The sequence below is a fragment of the Pteropus alecto genome, unplaced genomic scaffold (assembly GCF_000325575.1).
Source record: "Pteropus alecto unplaced genomic scaffold, ASM32557v1 scaffold46, whole genome shotgun sequence".
Taxonomy (NCBI): Eukaryota; Metazoa; Chordata; class Mammalia; order Chiroptera; family Pteropodidae; genus Pteropus; species Pteropus alecto.
The window spans coordinates 548,451-576,361 of NW_006439231.1; the positions used below are offsets into that span (position 1 = coordinate 548,451).

General features: G+C 34.5%; 1 protein-coding gene across 1 annotated transcript in view; it reads left to right on the forward strand.

Annotated features, from left to right (window-relative positions):
- Positions 1-27,385, forward strand: part of TMPRSS11E (transmembrane serine protease 11E) — a 41,995-nt gene extending 14,610 nt beyond the window's left edge. The window contains exons 2-10 of the mRNA XM_006916527.1: positions 5,980-6,104; positions 10,000-10,121; positions 11,794-11,861; positions 14,760-14,923; positions 16,249-16,287; positions 17,889-18,066; positions 18,977-19,236; positions 19,836-19,978; positions 27,211-27,385. Coding sequence (XP_006916589.1) covers positions 5,980-6,104; positions 10,000-10,121; positions 11,794-11,861; positions 14,760-14,923; positions 16,249-16,287; positions 17,889-18,066; positions 18,977-19,236; positions 19,836-19,978; positions 27,211-27,372 — 1,261 coding nt within the window. The 3' untranslated portion in view covers positions 27,373-27,385. The remainder of the gene's footprint in view (positions 1-5,979; positions 6,105-9,999; positions 10,122-11,793; positions 11,862-14,759; positions 14,924-16,248; positions 16,288-17,888; positions 18,067-18,976; positions 19,237-19,835; positions 19,979-27,210) is intronic.
- The last annotated feature ends 526 nt before the right edge of the window (positions 27,386-27,911 follow it).

Below are 27,911 nucleotides of genomic sequence, written 5' to 3' on the forward strand. Positions count from 1 at the left end.
CATACAGAGCCACTTCAGTAATACTTAGTGAAGTGTTCTCAGATGTTTTAAAAATTATCATAGAGCTTGGTATCTGAATTATTTCACAGATCAAATCGCTTTTATGAAATAATAATTGGTGCATTTGTTAGTATTGAGAAACCTTCTAAGAGTATTGTAATACTAATTTTTGTTTCTGTGCTAAGAATATTTTAGAGAATACAGTTCATTACATTACATAATTTTAAGAAAAATTTAAATAACTGTATTGTTGCTGAACAATTGCTCAGTTTTTATCTTATAGGTGCTGTGAAGAATGTACCTGAGCACGATTTACTTGTTTGCATCATTTTGTTTAGTTTTGTTTTTGAGATGGCTGCTAGAAAGCTACAAATTTTGTGGCCTGACTTAAGGAAATGTCTAGATGGGAATTATGAAATACAGTTTTAGTAGTATTTCCATGTTTTCACTTATGTTTTGCTTTGTTCTTGCATTTCTAAACTTAATTTAATACCACATATTTTATATACATCTCCTTGTAAGCCACCTTAATCCAGTGCAGAATGAAGTGGAATATAAAAAGAGATCAAATATATGATCAAATAAATAAATAAATATCTACAAGTGAAAAAAGTAAAAGAAAAACAGTTATAATAAAAACAATGAATTTCCCACCATTTGTCTTGGTGCTATAAAGAGAAAACGGAAGCAGTTGTCTGGTAATTAGACTACCACCTTAGTATAATTATAACTTCTCTATGAGAACAATTTATAGTTATTATTGTAGGGAATGCACACATAATTCAGCCCAAGGACCTGGATGATGCTTTTAGACCCTTTATAGATGTGTTTGTGTAACAGTAGACAGGACAGAATATGTTACTTGCAATTTTATTAAGGAGTTATTTGTTTCTACTGTTTTTTTTTAAACAGCAATAAAAAATATGATCCATGCACACAAATACAAAATTTTAGTTCCACCCTGGATATTTTTATAGTCTTATTCTAGAAAGTATAAAAAAGATTGCAGATCTCACTAATACCTGCTGGTATGAGTCTTCCACAAAAAAAAAAGCATCTGAAGTATTTGTGTGGATAGGACAAGGAAGCACAGTCCATTGAGCTAAGAAGTAAGCTAGAGCCAAACACAAAATAAAAACTGAATAAAATTCATTAATTTAAAATTTGAATCTTATGTACTAACAGGGAATTAGCAATGTCATAAGGTACTATGCTGTTACTTCATTGTAATATCTTTATTTATTGAATATTGTAACATGCAGACATTTAATGACCCCCAAAATAATATATTTCTTCTGAAATTAATGTCCCTTTATTTTCATTTGTTACTTTCTGTACTATGATAGCACTTTATGGTAGATAGGTCGAATCACAGTTGGAAAATCATATATTTTAAACAGAGATGAAATAAAAATGTTAACCATAAAGTCTCATCATTATATAAAGTGTTTTATGAAAATCAGGCTTTACTTAAATAGCAATTATTCTTCACAACGTTTGGCCTGTCTTTTGTTGTATGTAATATTCCAGTTTTTTTTCTAAAACTAGGGCAGACCAGAAGTGCTTTGAGAGAGATTAAAACCCATACTGTGGTACTGAGAAATGGTCAGTTCAGTTTGGTTCAGTCAACTTTAATTCTCTCTACTAACATCCCTTGAACACACAGTCAGAGAATATAGAGATAAGTAAGGCTTAGACCCTATTCCCAAGGAGCTCAAAATGCATACTTCAACATGATACTCAAGGGTGAATAGACCTAACTGAGGTGAAGGGGACTTTTTGATCTGGCTTTTAAATACATACAGGCTTTTATAATGCAGGCAAAGAACAGACTTTAAGTTACTCTACATAGGAGGCAACAGGAGCAGAGACTAAGAGCTTGAAAACTTGTAGAACAGAGAGGGAATAACTGAGGCTGACTTGAAGTTCAAGCGGTCTCACCAAAAGACTATATCACTTCTAGAAAGACAGCTTACTGTAATGGAGAATGATTTAGAGATTGAGGAGACAGAAGAGAAATCTATTATGAAGCTATAGGACAAGTTTTGGTAAGAATTGCCAGAACAAGGTTAGTAGCAATGGGATTGGAGATAGACTACATTAACTTTGCCATGAAAGTGAGACTAAAAAATGAAAAGGCCTTTATAGCTCCCCAACACAATTAGCATTGACTTGTAGGCTACTGGTAAGTCAGCCATTACGAAATTACAGCCCAAAGGCCAAATCTGGCCCACCACCTGTTTTTGCACAGTGCTTGAGCTAAGAATGGCTTTTATACTTTTAAATGATTGAAAACAAATCAAGAGAAGAAAATTATTTCATGATAAGTAAAAATTTTACTAAATTCACATTTCAGGGTACAGAAATAAAGTTTTATTGGACCTATGTTCATTTGTTTATGTATCATACAACTACAGAGGCAGAGTTGAGTAGCTGCAGCAGAGAATGTGTGGCCCAGAAAGCCTAAAACAGTAACTATTTAAACTTTTACAGAAAAGTTTGCCGACCTCTGGCTTAAGTAATTGATTATAATGCTTTGGCACCGCCAAATTTATAGATATAGATATAGATATAGTTGATTCAGAACAGCCCAGTTGACTGATCCCGTGAAACATGTGAACTAAGAATATCAGTGCTGCTTACCATTACAGAGACTCAGAAAAGAGTTCATAATCCCCTATCAATTAGTCCATGGTAAATTTTTCCATGAAGGACTGCGAGTCTTGACTTATTCTCCAGGGCCTGCCAAGAAGTTTATGTTATTGCCTTTTTTCCCCTTGCTTTTTTGTTGCTGTCGTTGCTCTTTTTTTTTAAATACTATTCTAAAAATGACATATTAAAAAGTGATAATGGTAATGTAACTCTGCACATTTAATTTGACTTCTGGCAATTTGGGGCTTATATACATGCACCTGTGTTTTAACTGCTCTAGTCACTGCTATGTTCACTGTCTACTCACATATGTCTCCAAATGGAAAAAGTAAATAATAGAAAGCAATTTGATGCCATTGAAGCTATTAGAATTCAACCAGTCCATGTGAAGTTGATTTTACATGAGGAGCTTCAGATAAATTTCAACAGGCTGAAGTGATGATTGGACAAGGGTTTATGTGCAGAGGAGGGTTAATTACATGTGTATGTTGATATATAAAATGGTTTTATTCCTCTATTTTACTAATTTTTTGGAGTAACTTCTGCTACACTCATTTGGAGCAATTCAGTATTGAATCATTTGCTGAGAAAGCAACAAAAAAGTAATTAAGAAACAGAGTGAATCAGTTCAAAAAGCAATGTCATACAGACTGGGAAGGGAAGAGATAGTATTTCAAATGACAAACATCTCAGTAATGTGGTCATTACCATTATTATTAAACATTAAAATAATGATGATAATAATAATAGTCCTTGCTAGTTGTACAATGATTTTCTTCTTGGGAGCTCGATGTAATAAAATACCTTATTAGTTTCATCTCTACATAGCTCATCAGGTTAGGAGGGGTCTGTGATTATTATCCCTGTTTTTCATGTGGAAAAAAATAAGAGAGATAATTGAATCTGCTGGTATAAGACTATGCAATACATAAGTTGGCGACAGGACTCAGCAACGTTCTCTCTTGTTTATTCAAAGTATTTTTTGATGGTTTCTCTTTTCTCTTTGTCCTATACTATTCCTCTTATCTCCTTTAAAGCCACCAAAGAGCATCACTGAAAGAGTTGTAAAAGGTAGGAGTCAGGAAAGAAGGACACACTGGTACTTTGGGTGTGATAATAATAGAAACTCCACAAAAAGGTGTATAATCTTTCTTGTTATTTTTCTATCTTTTGAAATTCAATCTCTCTCTCCATTTCTCTCTCTCAATCTCTCTCTTGTTTAATTTGAAAGCCATGAAGTTTATTGTTAGAAAAAATCCAGCATAACACAAAAAGTACATTAAAATTAAAGTTTCTCATTCCGCATCCTATTGTTTATAATTTTGTGTCTCTTTATATTTTGCTATGTATATATAGTTTTATTATTTACAGAAACTGGACACAGAATGAATATTATTCTACAACACTTTTATTAAAATATATGATTAACCTTGTACATGTTAATACATGTAGCTCTACCTCATCAATTTAGTGGCTGCATTATTTTATTATCCTTTCTTGATTAAAAATTATCATAAAACAAATAGAACTTCTGTCTTATATTTCACAATTCTACATAGTCATAATATACTTTTGATAATTATATTATGTTTCCTACAATTATAAATTCATGTTCTTTATCTGGCATGTTTTGATATTAGTGAGAAGCCCTTCCCTTCTCATATTTCCCCCCAAGTTTTGCTTACGTCTGCTCTGTTCATCTCCTTTCTTCTGCAACAGGTGAATAGCAAGCATTCAGGGATGAAAAAACAAGAGTCAGTTTTTAAGCTTCTTAGGCACATTTACACATTAAAAAAATAACCTTTTCCCAAAGAAGTCTTTTTATATTGTAGTAATTGCCATTCTAGGAACAGGTGTTTGGAATCTTACTCAAGGGAGAACTGGAGATAGAAGAGATTGGGGAGAGGAAGATGAGGTTTCCTTGACTATGACCCTATGGGAAAGTCACAGGAAGAATTAAGGAGACCAAGTAGAGTCCCAGGAGCCTTCCACTACATCCCAGTGCCTTTAGCACAGGCAGAGTCAAGTAGCGATGATGACACTATTGACTTCTGCAACAATGTTCCTACAGAACAGAATATAGGGGCAGAAATAGGATGTGATGATGGTGTGGCAGGGACCAAAATAATATCACTTTCTGGACATATATCACCAGGGAACAGAGTCCCCTTGATTTCTGTAAGCAAGAATTATTTATTGCAAAATGCTTTGCAGTTTGCAAGTTTTCACATTCATGATCTCATTCTGAGTCCCACAGTCAACTCTGTGCTTTAGACAGAATGGGTATCTTGTTTCTTACTGACAGAGAAACTCAGCTCAGAATCTAAATGATTTGTCCAAGCTGGTAAGGAAAGAGCGGACTCAGAATTCTCTTTATTCTGATTCAATTCTCAGTGCTCCTCCAGGATAACAACACACTGTACCCCTGGTTCCCACATATCAGACAGTGTTTTGGAAGTATGAATACATGCCACTGATTCTACCAGTATGATAAATATATCATATTCAAATTCTTTAGCCAACTCTGACTTATTGTTTTCTCTAGCTTTTGAGTTTGCTTAGCAATTATAACACAAGGAAATACTAACTTTACTAATCAAACAAAAACAGGTTGACCAACATTTTTCAGTAACGTGTTTTGAAGGCAGAACAAATGGGAGAGGTTGGGGGAGTCTCATGAAGAAGGGATTTCCTGCAGCATCACTGAAGTTTAGAGGTAAATGTTGGCTCAAACATTCAGGTTCTTTAGAAGAGACCTCTCATTATCTCTTATATATATCCTCAAAGCTTGTTTGGAAATAAACCAGAAATATAGAAAGAGATTGAATTAGAAACTTTATCTGGAACCTGGTCTAGTTCAAACTGTAACACATTTAATAGGCCTTTTAAGATTCTAGAATGGTAGAAACAGGCTTTAAACATTTTCATAGCTGCTACAATGCCTAAATCAGTGTCTTGCACATAGCCGGCTCAATAAATCCTAGCTAACATATAGCGCTTTCTACATGCTAGGCACTGTTGTAGGCACTTTACACGCAATAATTCATTTAATCTTTACAACAATCTTATGAGATAGGTACTACCATTATTATCTTCATTTTATGGACAAGGAAACTAAGGCACAGAGAAGTCAAATTACTTGGCGAAAGTTCAGGTAGCTAGAGCCAGATTGGTTTCAGGAGCCTGGGACTGGGGTGTGTTCTCAACAAAAATGGTATTCTACCATCTAACTGAGTGTTCTGAATTCCCCCAGAAATATCTGTTTTACTTAAGGAGTGGATGCAGTATACACTGTGATATAGTCCGTCTATTTGCTTTCTTTCTCAGGTCTCCTGTGATGAGGGCCAGGAGGAGAAATTGTTTGAAGCCATGGGTCATTGGACTCATCTCCTTTATATCCCTGATTGTCCTGGCAGTGTGCATTGGACTCATTGTTCATTATGTGAGATACAGTAAGTATGGGCTGCCCTGGCATCATGTGATTTACTCTGAATATTTCCTCATGTACATTCCTGTTTTGATTAGCCTCAGGATCATTCATTCATTACTACAATTCATTTGCATAGCTGGTACAAAGAACTCTTTAGCTGCCTTGTCTCAGGTTTAATCTTCACAAGCCAAGGAGAATTCTTTTTTCTATCTCTGATGAAGCAATACTTCCTGCGGGGAATAGCATTTCAGATTTCAAATTCATTGATGAGCAATAATCAAGTGTTAATTAGTAGAAAACCATAGCAGAGGTAGAGTCCAGTGTCCTAGAGTTGTTTGAGGCCTTAGGGCAATCACCTTGATAAAAGAATTCCAACTCATTGAAATCCTGACAGTCTAATACATTAATTACACAATCAGGGATCACAGAGAACAAGTAGGCTCTATTTTGTGCTAGTAGGTTGGAAAAATGCTCAGAGATATATTTTTGAATAAATGGCTATTTCTGTTATTTCAAATCTCACGGGATATATTAAAATTGATTAAAGAGGTAGGATATACTGAGAAGGTTACTTATAAAGAAGTTCACTCTGCAGTAATCGGGTGCCTCACTGCTAGATGAAACATGAACACTGCTGTTATTAGTAAGGTCCCCAGGGTACTTCAGAACTGTTTTTCCAGAGTACAACAACCTTTCTGAAGTTTCCTTCTACTCTGCTCAGATTTTAATTAGTTGACTCCACTATGACCTATTGGTTTACTATCTCCCTTAGTGACTAGATAATGCTTTGATGTTCAAGACTCTGAAAACAAAGAAGCTAATTACTTGATTCTAATTTAATTGGGAATTTGCAGAAGTTGCTTTCCTGTAAAGAGAAATGGTGATCCATAAATTGGTGATCTTCTTCTGCCAGGAGACACAAATTCAGTCTTAATTTTCCAAACAAGGTAGATAATTTCTGAGCAGGTTAAAGAAAAAACATTAAATGTAAAGCATTTTGTTTTTTCTTTTGGTAGAATTTGCCTATATGCAGATCTTTGAATTTGGAGTATCTGCATTTTGGTAATTTCTCTGGGACATATTTTTAATAAAAAAAGAATATCTAAAATAACTTTACAATTCTACAGTTCTGTTATAAATATATTGAGTCCCATGGTATTGTAAGCATCATTATTCTTCTCCATGGATGCCTAGGACTATGTTTTATTCACTTTTGTATTTCTAGAACTTAAGATGATCCTGGCAAATATTAGAAACTTAATTAATGTTTATTGAATAGTTAATAAAAAATGAGTGAGTCATAGTTATGACATTTTCTTGGGGCATACTTTGGCTTGTCTGACTTCATAAGGAATTCCTAATAATGCTAGGAGTCTCATTACCTTCATGACAGAAAACGTTTCTTATACTTCTTTGCCTCTTTCTAAGCCAAGTATTTATAAGACTTACAAATCTTATTCATATTCATACAATAAAAACCTGGCAAGATTTTTCCAATAATTTGTTACTGGATCCTAATATTTGGATGATCCACTGAGTAATATGGAACGCACAGCTTCCACTACCCACACAACACACCTGAATAAACAACAGTTGTTGTGTTATGTGTTATTGTCATATTTGTAACCTGCCCTCTGTTTGGGGATGTAAACTAAAAACAGACTGGATATAGCATATGTGCCATTTAGGAAGTGACACACCTAGATAACCAAACTAAACCAAACAAATCTGTTACAGAAACAGATAGGTAAAGATGGAAGTGATTAGATCTAGAGAAACATTGTTTTGGCATAATGCTCAAGATGGCATAGAATTTTATGTGAGATTTTTGTCCAGTGGTCTTTGGAGCTACATTTCTGTCCCCTCTGTGATTTGAATGACAGGAAGTGAATCTATTATGAGCAACATCATTGTAGGTTATAGAATCACAAACCTGTTAGAAATTATCAGCAAACTCACATTCATCCCTATTTTTCTTATCTGCTGATACTCTCAATGATACTTTTCAAGAACTACACATGCTACATAATTCTGGCAACTGGAAATATGTTTTGACACTTAATGACCTGCTTGAGTTTATTGAGTAAAGTAAAATATTGGCTACAGATAAGTCTTTCATTTGGTTGAAACATATGAAGCATTTGACCATTTTTGAACTATACAAATGGCAATTTCAAATGATTCAATATTAAAAATGATTTGATTTTAAAAAATCCAAATAGGTCTAAGGATATAGAAGAGTATTCTCCTCCTCTTTAGAAACTTAGTATTCAACATGTGATTAGATGCCAGCAGCATCAGCATCACCTGGGAGCTTGTTAGAAATGCAGAATCATGGGCCAGCTGTAGACCTAAGGTAAAGGTTTCAATAAATTAAAAATTTTATTTGAAAATTGTATATATTGCCAGGGACCTGCCTGCATTTCAAGTCACACTGGCCATTCAGGGGAAGGAGGTAAGAAGGAGAGAGGAAGGTAAAACCTCCCAGGCCCTCACTTGGGTGGCTAATGCTTAGGATACCTTGACCTTTCAGTGTCTCCAGCCTGCCATCCGACTCCTTTATGCATCACTCCAGGCCTTATCAGACTATGACCAGAGGCTTCTCTCTCTGTCTCACCAAATACTCTGGACAGACAGGATGTTCTTTTGAAATTTACGGGTAGTTTTTTTTTTTTTTTTGCATAACTTGTGTATAACAAGAGATTTCTCTTATAGCTTCAATGAGTAGGTTTGGTTTTTTTCCTCCCACCCTAAAAGCAGTATGTAAGCAAAATTTATGCTTTGGGAGTTAGACTTTGGCTTGCAGCCCAGTTCCGTCTTTTCTGGCTATGTCATATTAGGGTTAGGCAATTTATTTAAATTTCTGAGACTGTAGCCCTTATCTGATAAATGTGGATAATACTGCCTTTCTATGTGGGTTATTGTAAATAAAATGAAATATGTGAATATGCCTGGGACACAGGTGCCCAATGTTCATTTCCTTTCCCTTTGTAATTTAAGTAAAAAAGGGAAATAATTAGAAGCAAGAGAGAAAAGCATAGAGATTGAGATTTGGTAAGGCATGCTCCATTTTCCTATAATAAAAATACACAATAGTTTTGATCACCATTGTATTCCTAACATTCAGCACAGAGTCTCTCACAGAAAGTGTAGTTGGCATTAATATTTGTTGAATGAATCTTTTGAGAGCTCTGTGTTTGCTTCATGTGAAGGCGGGTAGACAAAAAGCTTTGCTTCATTGGTTCTTCTGCAGGCCAAAAACATGGCTGCTTAAACTGAGTGCAAAAAGTGGAGACAATGGATAAGGAAGCAGACAGACCAAGTCCTGTGGCCATTGGATGGAAATAGAGTGACAAGGGAGCCAGGTGAAACTAAGTAGTGTTCCTGGAAAGTTGTGCCAGGTGGGGGCTCTAGTCTCCTAAACTATATACTAAACTCCTAGCATTTTAAGCCCTACCTTCAACTTCGTTCTTTAGCCAAAATAAATTTTTTTTACACGAGAGTCCGTTTGGCCAGAATTGATGTGTAGTTTACTGAACTGGAAGAAATCTACTTTTGGAATATAAAATTTACTCTTGGGAAGCTTCTGAATCTATCCCTGTGAGTACGCTCAGATGGCGTGACTTGCTGCCTTTTGTGGCTTATTCAGAAATGGATAACACATGACTAATTAGCCCACAGGAACATCAAGCATTTGTTATGGCTTTTACACTCTAAAACTCATGATGATGAATTGTTGTTGTCTTTCTTTCTGAGATAATCATGAAGCTCAGGGCAGGATGATGAAGATAGTAACCTGGCTAGGGACATTCTTTCCTGTCTCAGCCTTTCCAGCAACCACCAAATGGGAAAATGATGATACTTTACACACGACTGATAAAAAGTATGATGATGTGTTTTTATCTCTTTCTTTGTAGATCAAAGGAAGACCTATAATTACTACAGCACATTATCATTTTCAAGTGACGAATTATATGGTGACTTTGGAAGAGAGGCTTCTAAAAATTTCACAGAAATGAGCCAGAAAATTGAATCAATGGTAAGCATTTTTTCCCCTCCATATTGCTATCACTTTTTAACCAAAATTTTTAGTACCCTACCTTCTAAAACATCTATTCAACTGATCTTGCTTATCTTCACAAAAGGAGAAGAGGCTACCTAAGAGATATAAAACAAAACTGACAATACATGACTTGAGAGAGCATGTCTTGCAGAACTGAACCAAGTGACCTTGGCCATTCCTTTATGTTCTTTCTGTTCCCCCTTCCTTAGCTAGGCCTATAATCTTAATCAGCAGAATTCAAAAATTCTGAGAATGTGAGGGTTGTGGTATCTTAGACTTCCTAAAGAAGAGACCTTGGGCAAAAGACCATAAGATTAAAACTATTTAGACACATACTTGAATAGTATTTTAGTATTTAAAAATATCTAATCTTGGACAAATACTTGGTACATAAGTATATAGAAAATCCATGGATTCTCATTCTATCCTTAAGGCAACAATATTCATCCTGAAGGATGAATCAAATATTTTGAAAAGTGGAAAAACAACCAATAAAGGCCAAAAGAGCAAGGGCTTGGGTGATAACTTTTCTTTGTACTTGTACACAGCCAGGAAAATATCGGAATAAGTTCTCCTTTAAGGCTAAATACATATGTAAAATAAAGGGAATTAAATGGAACTAAAAAGGTCAAGAAAAGATGCAACTATTTTTCTTGTTCTTTGTGCCATTCACTAAAATAAATTTTATGAGATTCGGACTGACTGAAACATATAGGAATATAGACAGGACTCTTTAATACTCTTCAGAATTAATAATAATTTTGAAATTATTTAACTAACAAAATCATTCAATAATAATTTCCAAGTGAATGCTGTCATTAGAGGACTCATTTGTACTGTGCTGATTTGTCTCATAATGAAAGTAACTGTCCTTGGTCACGAAGACTCAATGAAATGTAAGAAAGAATGAAAAGGCTCATTGTTTGCCAATCACCAGCTTGTAGTAACTACGTTTGGTAAATCTCTACACACAGAAAACAAAAAACACTCGACAATGTTTACTTTGACTCTTAATTAAAAATTTTAAGTTGGCTAGAATTCTTATTTATAGTAGTAAAAAATATCTCCACAAAATGCATTCTTTCACCTTATTAGAGTAAACCTCATAGGAAGTGTGTTAGGCTGAGTATCCCAGATTGCATGATCTTTCCAAAGAGCATTTTGAGTGCTGAATTGGGTTCAGAATATGCCAGGATATTAGAAAATTTTTTATAGCTTTGGGAGCCACGTGACACTGTTATGCACTCATTTCAATGACCCAACTATCACTTGACAGAATTATTTCATTTTCTTTGTCTCCCTTTGTCTGTATCTCAGAGTGTAAGCACTTATTTTTCAAAAATCAATGTTAATTCTCTTTGGTCCTTTTCTGAGTGTAGCACAACATATGTCACTCCTTGTCCCCCCCACCCCCCGCGCCGCCCCTCTACTATGGTTCCTGGGTTTCTATAACTTCCAAGGCAGAGTTCAGTGGAAATCACAGAGTAGAATGCCAAAAAAGATTCCTCAAGTTCAGCACATTGTGAAATATTGGTCGCTGTGTTTTTTTTTTTTTTTTTTAATTTATAAAATGTTTTTAAGCTTCAAATTAACTTGCAGAGTTTCAGAAAATTGTTCTTGCTGACATAATTTGAATATTTTGGAACAGGTGAAAAATGCATTTTATAAGTCTCCATTGAGGGAAGAATTCGTCAAGTCTCACATTATCAGATTCAGGTATGTAGATCTATAATGATGACTACAATTTAAAGCTAAATTGTAAATTTAGAATACAATTTAAAGCTAAAGTTGTTAACTTGGCCAGTAATAGATACTTTTTTGTTTGAAGTTTGAAGTATTATGATATGATGTAATTGAATTCAACAGATATTTATTTGGCACCTGTTCTATGTAAGTCATGGTTTACAATGTACTTTGCTTATTCTCTAAATCCAAAAGATAGCATTTGCAAGATGATTGGGAGGGACATATTATTGGTGGCTATGTTATAGAATTTTTTTGGGGGGGGAGAAGAGTTCTAATTAGCATAAATAGGGATCTAAGCCACATCCTCTGGTTTAATAGCAAATACTGTAGTAGATGAGATTTGTATTTACCGATTAGTTCTTATTAATTTTCTTTAATTTTACCCTTTCTACTCCAAATATTTAAGAAAATCTCACTTCTGATCACCAGCCGTTAATAAATAGAAGTTCTGAGCATCATATTTTAAGCAAAATACTATATGAGAAAATGAATATATTGCATGAATACAAATTAATTGTATTTTTCAAAAAATAGGATAAGAGCTATTTCCAATATTATTTCAATGACTAAATTTCCAAAAATTACTTCTTTGTCTATTCACTGACATATTTTAAATGTTACTTTGACCACTTTCTTCTGAAAATTCTGTACTTTCTGGTGTTTGAAATATTGTTCTTTCTTTGATTTGTATCTATTTCTCCATCCTTAAATTTTCACTCTCTAAAGGAGACTTCACCCACCCACATGGCTTCATATGCTATTGAAATCCAAGTTTCTATTACCAGTCTAAATTGTTTTCCTGGTTTTTAGAACTATATGCCTTCCCAGGCACATCTTCTCATGGAATTTCCACAGAAAATTCTTGAACTCAAGAAAAACCCAATCACACTAATGAGAAACCTGGAAGTTATCATACACTCCTTCCTTTTTTTGAGCCCTTATGTTTTATGTGTAATTAAGTTCTACCAATTTTATCTCCCAAACCACTTTCCATTTTACCCCTTTAACCTAGTAATCTTGCTACTCATTATTTTTTCTCCTGTTACTACAATAGGAAGTAGTACAAGTGTGTTAGAAAGACGAAGTCAGTGTTAAAGATGTTGAACTGATATATTAGGGGACCATATGAGCCTGAAATATGAGTCTGACTTGGGGGAGGTAGAGGGAACTAAGCTGAAGATATACATTTGTTCATCATTAACTCAAGGTTTGGAAAGTATGGCTATAAATGGAATTTCTCAGAAAAAGGTTAATACAAGACAAAAAAATTGGTGAGGAAAGCTTGAAAAACAACAATATTTAATGAGGTGAGAAAAAACTGAAACCTAGAAAATTGACAGGGAAGGAGCAGGAGAAAAGGAAACTGATGAAAGACAAAAAGTTTCAAGAAGAGAGCGGTCAGCATTGACAAATACTCATGAGAGACCAAGTAGTACGATTGGAAAGAATCCACTGGACATGTCAATGAGGAAGTCTTTCAGTGTAGAAAAGAGACTCAGTGGAATGGAAGAGGATGAAGTAGAGCTCCATGAAGTAAATATGAGGCAGAATATAATTTATCTTTTTAGGAAGGTTTTCTTGATAAGAAAGTGAGAGATAAATTGAATAGCTAGGGTAGAGAAACTGTTTTATTTGTTTTTGTTTCTATTAGTCAGATAGTATAGCAATAGTTGACTAAAAAGAAGAAAAAATTGATGTACAGAGTAACAGTGAAAGAGAATGAGATATATAACAATATATAACAATATATAACAATAATTTCTTTAAAGTACTATTTGTTTCTTCAGATTACAAAAGCAATACAAAAACATAAATCTCAATAACAAGGTATTACATAAAATAGAAAGTGAAAGATCCCTCTCCAGTAATTCCACTCTCAGAAATAACACATCTTCTTAACAATTTATTCTGCATATCTTTTCAATGACTGCATATACATTTATTTCATTCTTTAGCTGGCTGTATAGAATTTCACTACAGGTATGTGTCAGGGTTGATTTAGCCAATGCCTTTTTGATGGATACTTAGATTGTTACATATTTTTCTAATTTAAAAACAAATTACAATGAACATATGCACAAGAGCAAGTTTGAAGATTAAATTGCTAAAAGTAGAAACTCTGTATCAGAGAAGATGGATAATAAAATTTATAATGGATAAACAAAGCTGACCTCTAAAAATAAGATTCCAATTTCTATTTTCATTTACATTTAAGTGAGTAGGAGTAAATGCAGTTTAGAAAGAGGAATAAGATTGCTTGGGAACTGATTGCAGGTGAAAAACAGGGTGCGGAGTAGCTGACAGATGGTGAGAAAAGAATAGTCAAGGATGAATCCAAGGTAGTGACTCATCCAAGTAATACTAAGTCTAATTAATGCTCTATCTTGAAAATATAATCACATGAAGTCAAACATTTTGGTCAAGCTTCCTACTATTCTTAGAATTAGGAGTCGTTTATGAGAGCCTGAAAGTTGCGTAGGAGAAATGATTGGATTTAAGCCACTGAGAATTTAGCTGAGTTGATTTCATATTCAGTATACATTATATTTGATAATTTTGAGTGGTTGACAAGAGAAATATCCTTTTATGTTAATAACCATGTACTTATCTAGACCTTTTGGTGGTGACAGAGACCATGAGCATACTTGCTTACTATTGGGGAGGCTGAATTGGGAGTTCTACATGTGGTAAATGATAGAAATATAGAAGGAAACAAATTGGATATTTTAAAATTACCTTTATGGATTTTTGTGTGTGTGTGTGTGTTTCAAATGAATGATAAAGAAAAAGATATGGTATTACCATAAATCATATTCTAAACTATATCTTTGAAAATCACATTTTTGTTTTTTTCTTTTTGGTCCACAGTAAAGAGGAAAATGGAGTGTTAGCTCATATGCTGCTGATTTTTAGATTTCGCTCCACTGAAGATCCTGAAACCATAAATAAAAATATTCAACGTGTTCTACATGAAAAGCTTCAAGATGCTGTAGGACCCCTTAAACTATATCCTGAATCAGTTGAAATAAAAAGTAAGTTTATTTAGTTTAATCTCTTACATAGAATAGCTCCATGTTAAGTTTGATCTTTGGCAATGATTTTTAAAAAGTATTTTGGATGTCTTTTAGTTATGTGATCTTGCCATGGACAAAACATTTCTTTGGGACAATACTGGTCTAACAAAGTATTTTAATTTTGAATACTACCCGAAACTTATGCTTTCCTTGCAAGTCTGTTATTAACTCCTGGGCCTGAATTCTTTTTCTATACTGGGTCTTACACTTTAGCTATAGAATCTAATGATTAATGCTGAAAGTGGCTTTGTATATTTATTCCTCTTCTTTTTCTTGTTGCTTGTATTCTATATATTATATGCTCTGAGAGTGTGATGTGTGAAAAGTTTCATGCCATCCACATATTTGCTTCAAATGTTGATATACCTTGTCATAGCTTCTTCCTTTAGATAATTTACTAATAAAAAATATGATATTTTTGGTATATTTTACAACTAATATAAAAATCTGAGTGTTTTTTTTTTTCAGGGCAGGGACAAAATGTGCAGTGATAGATCCTCATTACTAGAAAGTAAGAAACATAGGAGTTCCTTGGTAGAAATGAAAATCTGGTTAAGAGTTAAGAGCTAAGTCATATGCTATAGAAAAATGCTAGTTTATAGAAATACTATGCAGGCCAAAAGTATAATCTTAAACTTTCTAGTAGTTATTAAAAAAGTGAAAGTATTATTATTTCAACAAGTAGTCAATATAAAAATTATTTATGAGATATTTTATATTTTTTTATATTAAAGCTTTGAAATCTAATGTATATATTTACAGCACTTTTCAAATTAGATGAGCTGCATTTCAAGACCTTACTAGGCAGGTGTGGCTAATGGAAACAATATAGGATATGGCAGCACTAGAAACTAGAGAACTGGGGACAAGGAGATATACAAAGTGCTACCATCAAAGCTAGTAGACTTAACTAGGGGCCTAACTTGCTGATCAGCTATCTGACTTGCTTTGAAAGGGAGCCTTTACTAGTCAGGACCAACTACATAATTTGTGGGGCCTAGGGCAAAATGAAAATGTTGGACTCTTCAAAAAGCAATAAAAAAGGACTTTTAAAGGTACATTATCTACATTAAAGTTTAGGAAACACTCTTCACAACACCCTTTTCCCCAAGACAGTGAACATACTGTTTCTATGAAAAATTAACTGTATTGCTTTTTTTTTTTTTTACAACCTAGAGATACTATCTTAAAATGGAATTAAGCAACTTTTAGTACTTGAAATAGTCAGAGACATTATGCAGTTCTGATGTGCTGACCCTGTTCACCATTTCTGTGTATTTCAGAAATCAACAAGACAGAAACAGACAACTTTCTGAACAGTTGTAAGTTTAATATATTTAATAAATTGCTTTACTTGAATGTAAAACGTTAACACTAGATCATTTAGGCTTACTTTGTGTGATGTTATAGGGTCAGTATAAAGTCTGATTGATCTGTGCATAGCTCATGGTGCTTTATCTTATCTCTGAGGCACATTTAAGACTAAAGAATCACAAAGTTGGAATAATTTTGGAGTGGATGTATGGGTGTCCATGGCAGATGTGTAGTAAAGTGAGTGCTACAATCGTTTAAGAAGAGGCAAAAAATATTCACTTCTTAATCTTCTGATTAAAGATATCTATAATATACTCTCACAAAAGTTTTCTAAAGATTATACAAAAGTAATTTGTATGTTGGTATTTTTCAGCTAGAGGCAGAAAGTTGTTACTCTACACTAAATAAAATATTCTTGATGCTATTAATCTCAGGTTATAGAATCACAGGCAATTATAGGGTTGGAGTATATATCGATGAAATTACCAAAGGCTCATATAATATCTTTACTCATATTTTTAAAATACTGACTCTAGGCCTAGTATTTCTCTTCCCTTATAGCAGAGTACTCCACCATGTATTTAGAGAATACATTTGATAGTTACAAAATTAGTACAGAATACATTTATCTTAAAAGTTAGAAGAAAGTGTGCTATTCACCAGCTCGGAATGTTGGTTGCTTCATAAACATAACTAAGCATGCAACCAAAGGATAATCTCATTACCTAAATAGCATATATTCTTGTAGCATATATTCTTGCCACCAGTATTTATTAGGTACCTACTATGTGCTAGTGCTATGCTAGGCAATAGAGATATGAAAAAGATTAGATATTATTTCTGCCTAAAGAAGCTCGTATTCTAATGGGACTAGATGTACAGGACTATTGCATGAACACATAATTCTAAAACAATAGTTCTCAAACAGGAATAATTTTGACCCACAGGGGATCATGCCCCATGGTGGCATTTTTAGTTACCATGATTGTGCTTGTATGGGGTGCCACTGGTATCTAGTATGTATAGGCCAGGGATTCTTCTAAACATCCTGTGATGCACAGGATAGCAACTCCCGCCGCTCCCCACCCCCCAAGAACTATTTATCCAAAAATGTCAATACTGCCAGGGTTGAGAAACCTTGTAATAAATAATGTTGAAGAAAAATATATATAACTATAGATATAGAAACATATATACATATATATATGTTCTATACATGTATATATTTCTATATCTATAGTTATATATATATATATATAGAGAGAGAGAGAGAGAGAGAGGGAGAGAGAGAGAGAGAGAGAGAGAACAAAGAGAGAGAGAAAGAGAGAATTGTTATTATTTTTTAATGGCAGCATCAAAAAAGTTATAACTAGTCCAGTGTGAGGGTGAGGAATTGTTAGAGAAAGTATCCTAGAGGAAGTAATGACTGATTTAAATCTTACAAGATGAATAGGAGTTAAATAATGAACCACAACAGTTTAAGGAAAGGTAAGAACAAGAGAAAATATCTGATACTATAGAAGCAAAAAGTACAAGAAATTTGGGACATAGTAAAACAATTTGATATTTAAAAACAACTGTTAAGTAATGTATCATCTCTCTTTGGCAGGCTGCGGGACTCGAAGGAATCAAACTACAAATCAGAGTCTCAGGATTGTTGGTGGGACACAGGTAGAAGAGGGTGAATGGCCATGGCAAGCTAGCCTGCAATGGGATGGGATCCATCGCTGTGGAGCAACTTTAATTAATTGCACGTGGCTTGTGAGTGCTGCTCATTGCTTTAGAGTGTAAGTCTTGAACTTCGAGAGTGACTGGGGTTAAGCAGAGTGTATTGGGGCTTGGCAAGAAGGATATACATTATAAAGTTCAAGAGAGATGTTTGTTATGTATTAAAAAACATATGTCACAAAGAAACTGGGACTCATAAACCTTTGTAAGAAGTTTTGTAGTCTGGAAATGGAAATGGCATCAAAGTACAAGTAGGTGAATTATCTATTGATAAATACACAATAATCTGTTAAAGGAAGAAGGAATTTTAAAATCATGTTTGGACTTTGAGCTTGATGTCAAAGAGAAGAGGCAAATCTCTCTGCTGCATATCTGTCAGTACAGGCTAGGTAGATTGTAGGTTTGACCCCAATGGGGAAATTCCACGTATTACAATTTAAACATGAAGAAATCTGGTAGTAAGAAATTATACAACTGAATAGGTTGACTAGCTATGTTTTAATGAATGAAAACCTTTCAACACAATATAAAATGCCCACAGTATTGTGATGCTTTGTTAAATTATTGTGTAGCCTTTTTGGTTTTCAGAGAAATGTATATGTTTTGGGGTACTTGATATGGTACACATAGAACACATTTAGTTCTCTCATTCTGTACAAGATATGCTTTCCATATGTCTCTTGGAGTCACTGATACCCAGAAATGTCAAAAGGCCTCAGGATCTGGAGTGGGTGCTTCAGCATGCAAAACAGCATGGATATCCCAAGAAACATGCCATTGTGCATTTCTGTCTGACCTGACCCATGAGCCTGATTCTCAGATTGGAAAGAGTTTGTTTTTATACATAGAAACTATAATTTTAAAAAGAGAAACTTATATTGACACCTGAAGACTAAATTGCTTAATAGAAATCGTTATATTGGTAGCAAATGGTAAAGTGGAATTTATTCTTCATACTTTCCTCCCTAGGTATAAAGACCCAGCCGGATGGACTGCCTCCTTTGGAGTAACAATAAATCCTCCAAAAATGAAGCGAGGCATCAGGAGGATAATTGTCCATGAAAAATATAAATACCCATCACATGACTATGATATTTCAGTTGCAGAGCTTTCTAGCCCTGTTCCTTACACAAATGCGGTACACAGAATTTGTCTCCCCGATGCATCCTATGAGTTTCACCCAGGTGATGAGATGTTTGTGACTGGATTTGGAGCACGGCAAAATGATGGTGAGAATCTGAGGAGAAAATCAAATCATAGTAATCTAAGTTTGTATTCTAAGACATGTAAAGAACGGAATGTCATTATGCCAAAATACGTTAGTGAGTTGGTCATATTGACCTGGGCCAAGTCAAGCCCTGTTTGTGAACTAAGTCATTTAGCAGATACATAAATTCCTTCATGCCTTAGATTTCTATCAAGTGCATCACTACTACTATAGTGATGGTGCTTGGTAAGATATCTGAAAGAGTAAATATATCTGAACTTTTTACTAGGAAATTAATGGCATAAGAGATTAGGGGTCATTAATATATTCAATTGCCAAAGATCAGAGAATCCTAAAACCATCATGCCCCCTACTAAAATTACCTGCTAAGCTTAACAACAAAATGAACATTACTTAAACAAACAACTTGATGTTCTTTTTTAGGCACCTAACTTTTCATTTAAAATGGGAAAGAATGCTCCCCAAGTATACTATATCTGAAAAAAAATACATATCCTAAGATTCTGTATCACCATCTTGTCCAATAACTATGAAAGACTTTCTTTAGGTCTACAAAATACGTATATATCTACAAAAATAAAGACTATTTTTTCCCTTTAGGTAACAGTCAAAATCATCTTCGGCAAGTACAAGTGAATCTCATAGACACTAAAACCTGTAATGAACCTCAAGTTTACAATAATGCCTTAACTCCTAGAATGTTATGTGCTGGCTCTTTGCAAGGAAAAAGAGATGCATGCCAGGTAAGTGATTTGGCCTGTTAGTATGCTGCATAATTTTTTGTTCGCCTTATATTTTGAAATAATTACAGATTTACAGAAAGTTGCAAAAGTAGTAGAGAGGGGTCTTTTATACCCTTGACCTAATGTTTGCCAATGATTACGATATAAAAGCTAGGAAAGTGACATTAGTACAGTGTGTGCTTCTAGTACTATGACACTTTGTCACGTGTGCAGACTTGTGTAACTACCCCTGCATTTGAGAACTATTTCATCACCATGAATCTCTCCCTTTAGAGTAACACCACTTTCCTCCCTATCATTCTCTAATCACTAACACCTGGCAATCGTTAATCTGTTCTTCATCTCTATAATTTTGTAATTTTGAGAGCATTTTATAAATAGAATCATACAATAGCCTTTTTTTCTTTCTTTTTTTTTTTTTAGAATTCCATTTTGTTTTATCTATTAGTGTTTTTGCCTAGATTATCTCTGTAGAAAAAAAATTTTTGGTTCCTCTAAGTTATACATACATAATTTATTACAGTCTACTGGTTTTCAGATTTTACTAGTTTGAATGGTGTGTACAATAGAAAACTTACCTCCCTTTACATTTCTTTACCCTTCCTCACATAATATTAATATTAATAAACATAAATATTTCCTCTACATATATTAAGATCCATATTAGATAATAATTTTGCTTCAAGTGCCAAACAGAAAATTCAAGAGAAGCAAGGTTTGTTTAACCATAGTTTTGATTTTCTTTTTTTCTGGTTTTCTAATTTTTTTTATCATTTCTTTTCCGCTTTAGAAACTTCCTTTAGCCATTCTTTTAGGGTAGATTGGCTAGTGACAAATTTTCTAGATTTTCTTTGTCTGGCAAAATACTTTATTTCCTATTAATTTCTGAAGCATAATTTTGCCAGATATAGAATTTGGGATTGACAGTTCTTTCCTTTCAGCATTTAAATCATGGTCTTCTTGATTTCAAATGACAAATCTGCTGTTATCAGAATTTTTTCCTTATAGAGGAGGTGTCATTTCTTTCTTACTGTGTTTAAGATTTTTTTCTTTGTCTTTAGTGTTCAGAAATTTTTGTGTCTTGGTAGGGATTTCTTTAAATTATCTTGTTTGGGGTTTGCTTGGCTTTTTAATCTGCAGATATATGTCCTTTGACAAATTTGGGAAATTTCAGCCAGTATTTTTTGAATACTTTTCAGCCTCACCTTCTCTTTTTTGTCTCCTTCTGGGACTCTAATGGCAGGAATGTAATTCTTTTGTTATAGTCTCAGAGGTTTCTAAGCTTCTGTTGTTCATCGTTTCTTTCCTACTTCTTTTTCTCTCTGTTGTTCAGATGGATAGTTCTATCATTCTATCTTCAGGTTCACTGGTTTTAATTCTGTCATCTCCATTCTTATGTTAAGTGTATCCAGTGAGTTTTTAAAATTTTTATTTTGATAATATTTTTCAGTTTTAAGATTTCCATTTGATTCTTCTTTATATCTTCCATTTCTTTGCTGAAACCTATTTTTTTTTTCATTTGTTTTAAGTATGATAGTAATTACTCGTGAAGACAATTTTGCGATGGTCGCTTTCAAATCTTTGTCAGATAATTCCAACATCTGTGTCATCTTAGTGTTGGTATTTGTTGATTGCCTTCTCTCTCTCAAGGTTTTCTTGGTTCTTGGTATGAGAGTGATTTTCAAATGTATCCTTGACTTTTTGAGTATTGTTATGAGACTCTGGATCTTATTTAAATCTTCTATTTTAGTGGGCCTCCTCAAACATGACACTGGAGGGAATAAGGAGGGGCTGCCTCATTTCCCGCTCATTCTCCATTAACACCTGGGTGGAGGAGTAGTGCCTCATTACTGCTGAATGGAGGTGGAATTTCAGGCTCTCCACTAGGCTTCCTCTGATACCTCTGTGACTGGAGTGCCTTGTTAGTGCTCCTCTTGTGGCCTCCACTGACATCATGGGACAGTGGACTCAATACTGCTTGGCGGTAGTGAGTGTCCTGACACTCCTCCACTGGGTTCCTCTAACATTACCTAGTGGGAGAGAGAGTTATGCCTCATTACCACTGGGCAGTGATCTATCTTCCAACTGGTCACCAAAAGGGAGATAGAGGAGGCCTTTGTTGTCACCTGGAGGGATGAGAGTCTGGCTCCACACTCAGCCTTTTTCTGACACCAGTCTGGTCAGGGGTTGGGCCTCAGTACAGCCTGATAAGAGTAGAATTCCAAGCTCCCCACTTGGCCTATGCTGACAGGGGTTGGGATGGGACCACAGATTGTTCTGTGTTTTGTTGGAGTAGAGACGATATTGTCCAAATGTCTTCCTAGGTTGCTCCCTTTCTGGTTCTTTGACTAGAGAAAAAAAATGCTTTTCTTGAGGCTTCTTTTTTATTTGCACCTGTTGCCAGGATGCTAGGTTGCTGGTTTCTTCAGCTCCATGCCCAGGATAAGTGAAGAAAAAAATAAAATAATCTAGGGTTTAGGAAGCTCACCGCTGTGTCATTCCTTGAGTTCTGAGGTTCTTAGCTTACCTTCCTTCTTCGCTCTACCTTTTAGAATCTTTTTATATTTGTTTTCTTCCTAATGTTCAGGGGTTTTGTTTTTGTTTTTAGATGTATCTAGCTTAGGTAAAAGGAATAAGTCGATTCCATCTTGGTCCAGAGCATAGACATGTTTTGGACCCTGATCTTGCTTTCTGGTACACAGGCCAGCACTGTCAACTGTGTGCATTTGCCAGACTTGACAATCATGACCTATATGTCTTCATGCACACTACTGATAAATATTGGAGGGGATCAATAACTGAGTCCTTAGATATGTCCCTAAATACTTTTATATTTTTTACTTCATGATTTGACAAGTATTATATTTAATACTATTCTGTGTCCTTTCCAGTCTGGATTTAGAGTGGACATCATTCATTTCTACATTTTTTTTGGAACTTTTCATTTTTTTTTTCTCTCACGTACACACTGCACCTATTTTTTCCCTTTGTTGGCTTCACTTCTCTTAATGCACAGTTGACTTCACCATAGTCCCTTCCCAACATTTACCTGTGTGTCAGTCACTTTATATTGTTCAGTTGGTTACATTAAACCCTTTCACCCAGTTGACCTTTCTGCACACTTCTGCCAAATTCTCGAGATTGAACTCACTTCATTGTGTTTCTTTTCCTGCTCTGAGGCCGTGTTTGTTCATGAAGGAAGACATGAAACAATATAGATTCCTTCCATTGCAAAATTCTATGGAAAATTCAGGTTGATTCTGTAACTAAACCTATGAAAATAAAACCATCTGAATAAAAGATTCACTGGAAAATACACTTGATTCTCGTTATTTGCAGATTCCATACTTGTGAATCTACCTACTTGCTAAAATTTGTTTGAAAACCCGAAGTTAATACTCAAGGCACTTTCCTGATCATTAACAAACATGAACAGAGTGGCAAAAAATTTTTGCACGATCCTACTTCAGGTCTAAAAAGATGATGCTGCCCTCTTGTTTTAGCTTTACTACCATAAACTTATATCCTTTCTGTGGTCTATTTAATGCCACATTTTTCACATTTTTATGCTTTTTGTTGGTGATTTTGCTATTTAAAATAGTCCCCAGGTGTAGTTCTGAAGTGAAGTGCAAGAAGGCTATATGTAACTTATGGAGAAAATATGTATATTAGATAAACTGCATTCAGGCATGAGTTACAGTGCTGTTGGCTGTGAGTTCAGTGTTCATGAACCAATAATATATGTTAAATAAGGTGTCTTTAAACAGAAACACACACAAAATGGTTATATATTGATCAATTGACAAAAATCTGACCAGGGACTCATGGAAATCTAACCCTTTATTTTCCCTAGGAGCAATGATTGATTGATTGATTATTCACTAATTCAGTGTTTGCAGCAACTTCATAGAACATAACTACCATGAACAATGAGAATCTTGATAATCACAGAAAACGGATCTGCAATCATTGTTTAGATATTATTATATATCTCTCATTTTAATCCCATTCATCCTACTTGCCTCCAACTTTACTAAAACTATTGAAAACACCTTGCGCTTTCACATCCATGATCATTATTTATGATCTTTATTCAAATACCTCACTTCTATTTACAGTAACTTTCTAAAAGTTTCGGAGGAACAATTGTAGTCTTTAGCTTTTTATTTTTAAATTTTGATTACAGAAATTTCAAATGTATGCAAAAGTAAAGAGAACAGTATAATGAACCCCATGTACTTATCACCCAGCTCCAACAATTTTCGACTCATGACCAAGCTTATTTTATCCCTATATATTCTAACACAATCCCCTCAACCCTTCCCTCCACCTCAAAATTCCAGACCTATTTTGAAGTAAATCACAAATGTCATTTGTGATTTCATCTGAAAATATATTCCCTATTCTACAATGTCACTTTGATGATGGTATTAAAGGTTTATATTCTTTACAAATTTGAGAAATAAAAGATAAGGAACCAAGTTCAGCCCCGTGATTACAATACCCTACTTTCCTATCTCTGAAAGAAACTGGCACCATTTTTTTTCTCTTTTATGTCTAGCACCCACAATTTTGCCACTTGACTGGCTCCTTATTTTTATATCACAGAAATCATCAATAACTGCACATGCAAAAATATTTACTTGGGTCTTTTAGTCTTTCTCATCTCAGTGACATTTTGCCTCCTATTCTTTTATAAAATGTGATCCTCCTTTGGCTTCTATGATCCTGAAATATTGGTTCCTCTTTCCTCGTTCCCTTTCTCTAAGCCTGACTACCCTTCAAGAATCAAATCTCAGATGAAAATTTTCTCTGTTCTCTACATATTCACTTAAAGAAGCTATCTTTTCTTTGAAGTCAATTATCACTTTAATGACTTCTACATCTACATGTCCAGAATTAATCTCTTGTCCAAATTTAGTCTTACAGTTCCACCTACTCCTAAACCATTTTTATTTATGTTTTAAGTTATTAATATAAGACTGAAATTCATATATGTGCCATCATAAAGTCAACGGGCATCATGAAATGTTAACTGTTTTTCATTTTTAAGTTTCTCCTTTATGTTATCGGCTTTCATTATTCTTCGGGTCTTTCATCTTCTTCACATGTAGTCAGTCAAGTCCTAGAATATTTCTCCTCTTTATCATATCTTCCAGATTTATCTTATTTGTCTCCATTCTGTTATGTGCATTCGTGAATAAACTTCCTGTTCTGTTTCTCACTAAACCACTCACCAAAAATAAGAGGATTTATGGAAAGAATAGAGTTGAGACAAACCAATGGATCCTCAAAGGCTATGCAACTTAGTAACCAGAGAATTAACAACAAATAACTGTACTTTGAAAAATAACTTGAACAGAGTAGGCAGGCAGAATGCCCAGAGTGGCTGGTGGCTGATTTAGGGGATGTTAAAAATGCACAGAAACTGTAGAGTGGAAATACCAGCTTGCTGAGGCTGAGACAATGCACATAGGAGTATAGCCTGAAGCAGAGGAAGAACTACAACCTGTCGGGATCTAAGAATTAAGCAAAGCTGGGCTCTGCCTCTTTCTCACCCTCTCTCTCTCTCTCTCTCTCTCTCTCTGTGTGTGTGTGTGTTTGGTGTCAGGGGGTGAGGGAGTCCTGGGCACAGGCGCTTTTAAAACATTTTGTTAAAATAGAGCCCCAGAGGCTTCTGCCTGTGAATAGCTGAGTTGATAGTTTTTTCCTTTTCTCTTGAAGATTATAATTCTCCTCCCATTATTCTAGCCCTCTTGCATGAGACAAAACACATATAAACCATCACTTCTATCTTATACTGACATAACTCCCCTATGCACCAATTGTGTGTGACCTAATTAGTGTTAAAGAAATAGGCTGTATCTTTATTCTGATACTTCCTGGACATTACCTTATTTTTCATGTTTTACTACTGTTAGATGCATTACTATCTTTTTTCTTTGATTACTTTTTTCTCAGACTTTTTCACTCTTGTCTCTTAAACAGATTTAAACTTTGTCATCTCTGACATCTACTATTTCTTTATCCTAATCTGCTCTACCTGTGCTTGAGTTTCAATTATCAAAATGATTTATTTTCAAATAGCATCATATGGCACTTCTTATTTCTATAAATAGATTGTAGACTCCTTGAGGGCAAGGCCTATGTATTTCCACTCTCTTTATATCTCTTATCACATGTGAGGGCATCAGTAAACGCTATTGGTCATTCATTTCAAAATTACAAACACTATTTCAAATTCAGCTATTATGATTATTAAATATTTTTACATAGATAGAAGAAAATTCATAAGGAAGATAGTATAATGTAAGGGTAGAGAACATATTCTCTGAGTTAGATCACTTTAGATCACTTTAGATCACTTTAGACCTTCAAGTTCTGTTACTAAATAGGACGGGACAGAAGGTAAATTACTTAATTTCTACAAGTTTCAGTTCTTTATTGTTAAATGGAAGAAATGAAACCTAACTTCATGTTTTGTTGTCAGAATTACAGGAGTTAATGAGAGAATATGTTAATTAGGAGAGCTTCATAGAGTGCTGAATACTTAATGGATGGTCAGTAACTACAGGTCCCAGGGATTTGAGGAATAATCAGCCAGTACCTTTTTTGAAAATAACCTTTTTAAGGAAACACGACCTCCGGAGTTCACTAGATATAAACAATTGGCATTTGTGATTTTGTGTATATATTTACTAATTACTGCTTTGTGCCAGGATCTATGCTAAGCACTTTGCATACTATTTTACATAATCTTCAAAATAATCATCAGAGGCAGGGATTATTAGGAGTACTGAAATAAGTAAATTAAAGATCTTAGCCAGCTTGGAAGGGCCATACTTAAGATTTAAGCCTGGATGCCTGACTCTAATGTTTGTACTCTTTACTGGTAATAGACTCATCACCCTTCTTTTGGAAGCTATGTCACACTGGTAAAGAGGCAACCAGTAAGGAGAATTACTTTGTCAGATATACCAGACAGGTTAAGAATATTGTTTTCCAAAGAGATGGAGTCTTTAATATCACTGTAGTGAATCCCGAGGCTAAGGCAGTTTCAAGGTGCTGGAGCCCCTCCTTTATGTGAATTACTGACTTAGAGGGAATCGCTTGTGCATTTGAACACACTGAAGACTTTGGAAAACTGCCTTCTCATTAAACTCATTAGAAAAATAGTAAATTTCTCTGTATTGAATAAGATATTAATTACTAATCTCTTCCTTCTCCTTTAGGGTGACTCTGGAGGACCACTGGTTAGTCCAGATGCTAGAGATATCTGGTACCTTGCTGGAATAGTGAGCTGGGGAGATGAATGTGGGCAACCCAATAAGCCTGGTGTTTATACCAGAGTGACTGCCTTTCGGGACTGGATCACTTCCCAAACTGGTATTTAAGAGAGAAAAACCTAGCAGAATGGTATGCATTTTTGTTTATAAGCCATTCTTAGAGATAAAGAATTGCAGAAGAAGCCTTTCAGGTCACCTGAATCTGACCAAAAAATGAAACTGTCTGCTTGATAAATAATTTTCTTCCTAGCTCTGCTGCACATGTGAGCATACTGCTTCTGCCTTATTTTCTAGAATTTTTCTGTCATTGAAATTTTGCCTTGTTGACATAAATTTCTCATGAGTATTTACAAATTGCAATGATCCCTTTCTTCATTTCCCCAACTTCTGTCATCTCAGTAAATTTCCACTTTCAAGGGACAAGACAAAGAATAAAAGGAAATATAAAAAAGGAAAAACTATATTTTTATGTACAGAAAAATATTTGGTTTTTTTTTCTTAGCTGAATGAGGAAAATGATCATATTCATTATGAGAGGTCAAGCAGAGACAGCAGAATATCAAACACTCCATGATGGAGAAAGAATGGGAACTAAGTTAAGGAAATATATAGAGAAATCAAGATATAACTTTTTTTTTTTAATTTCC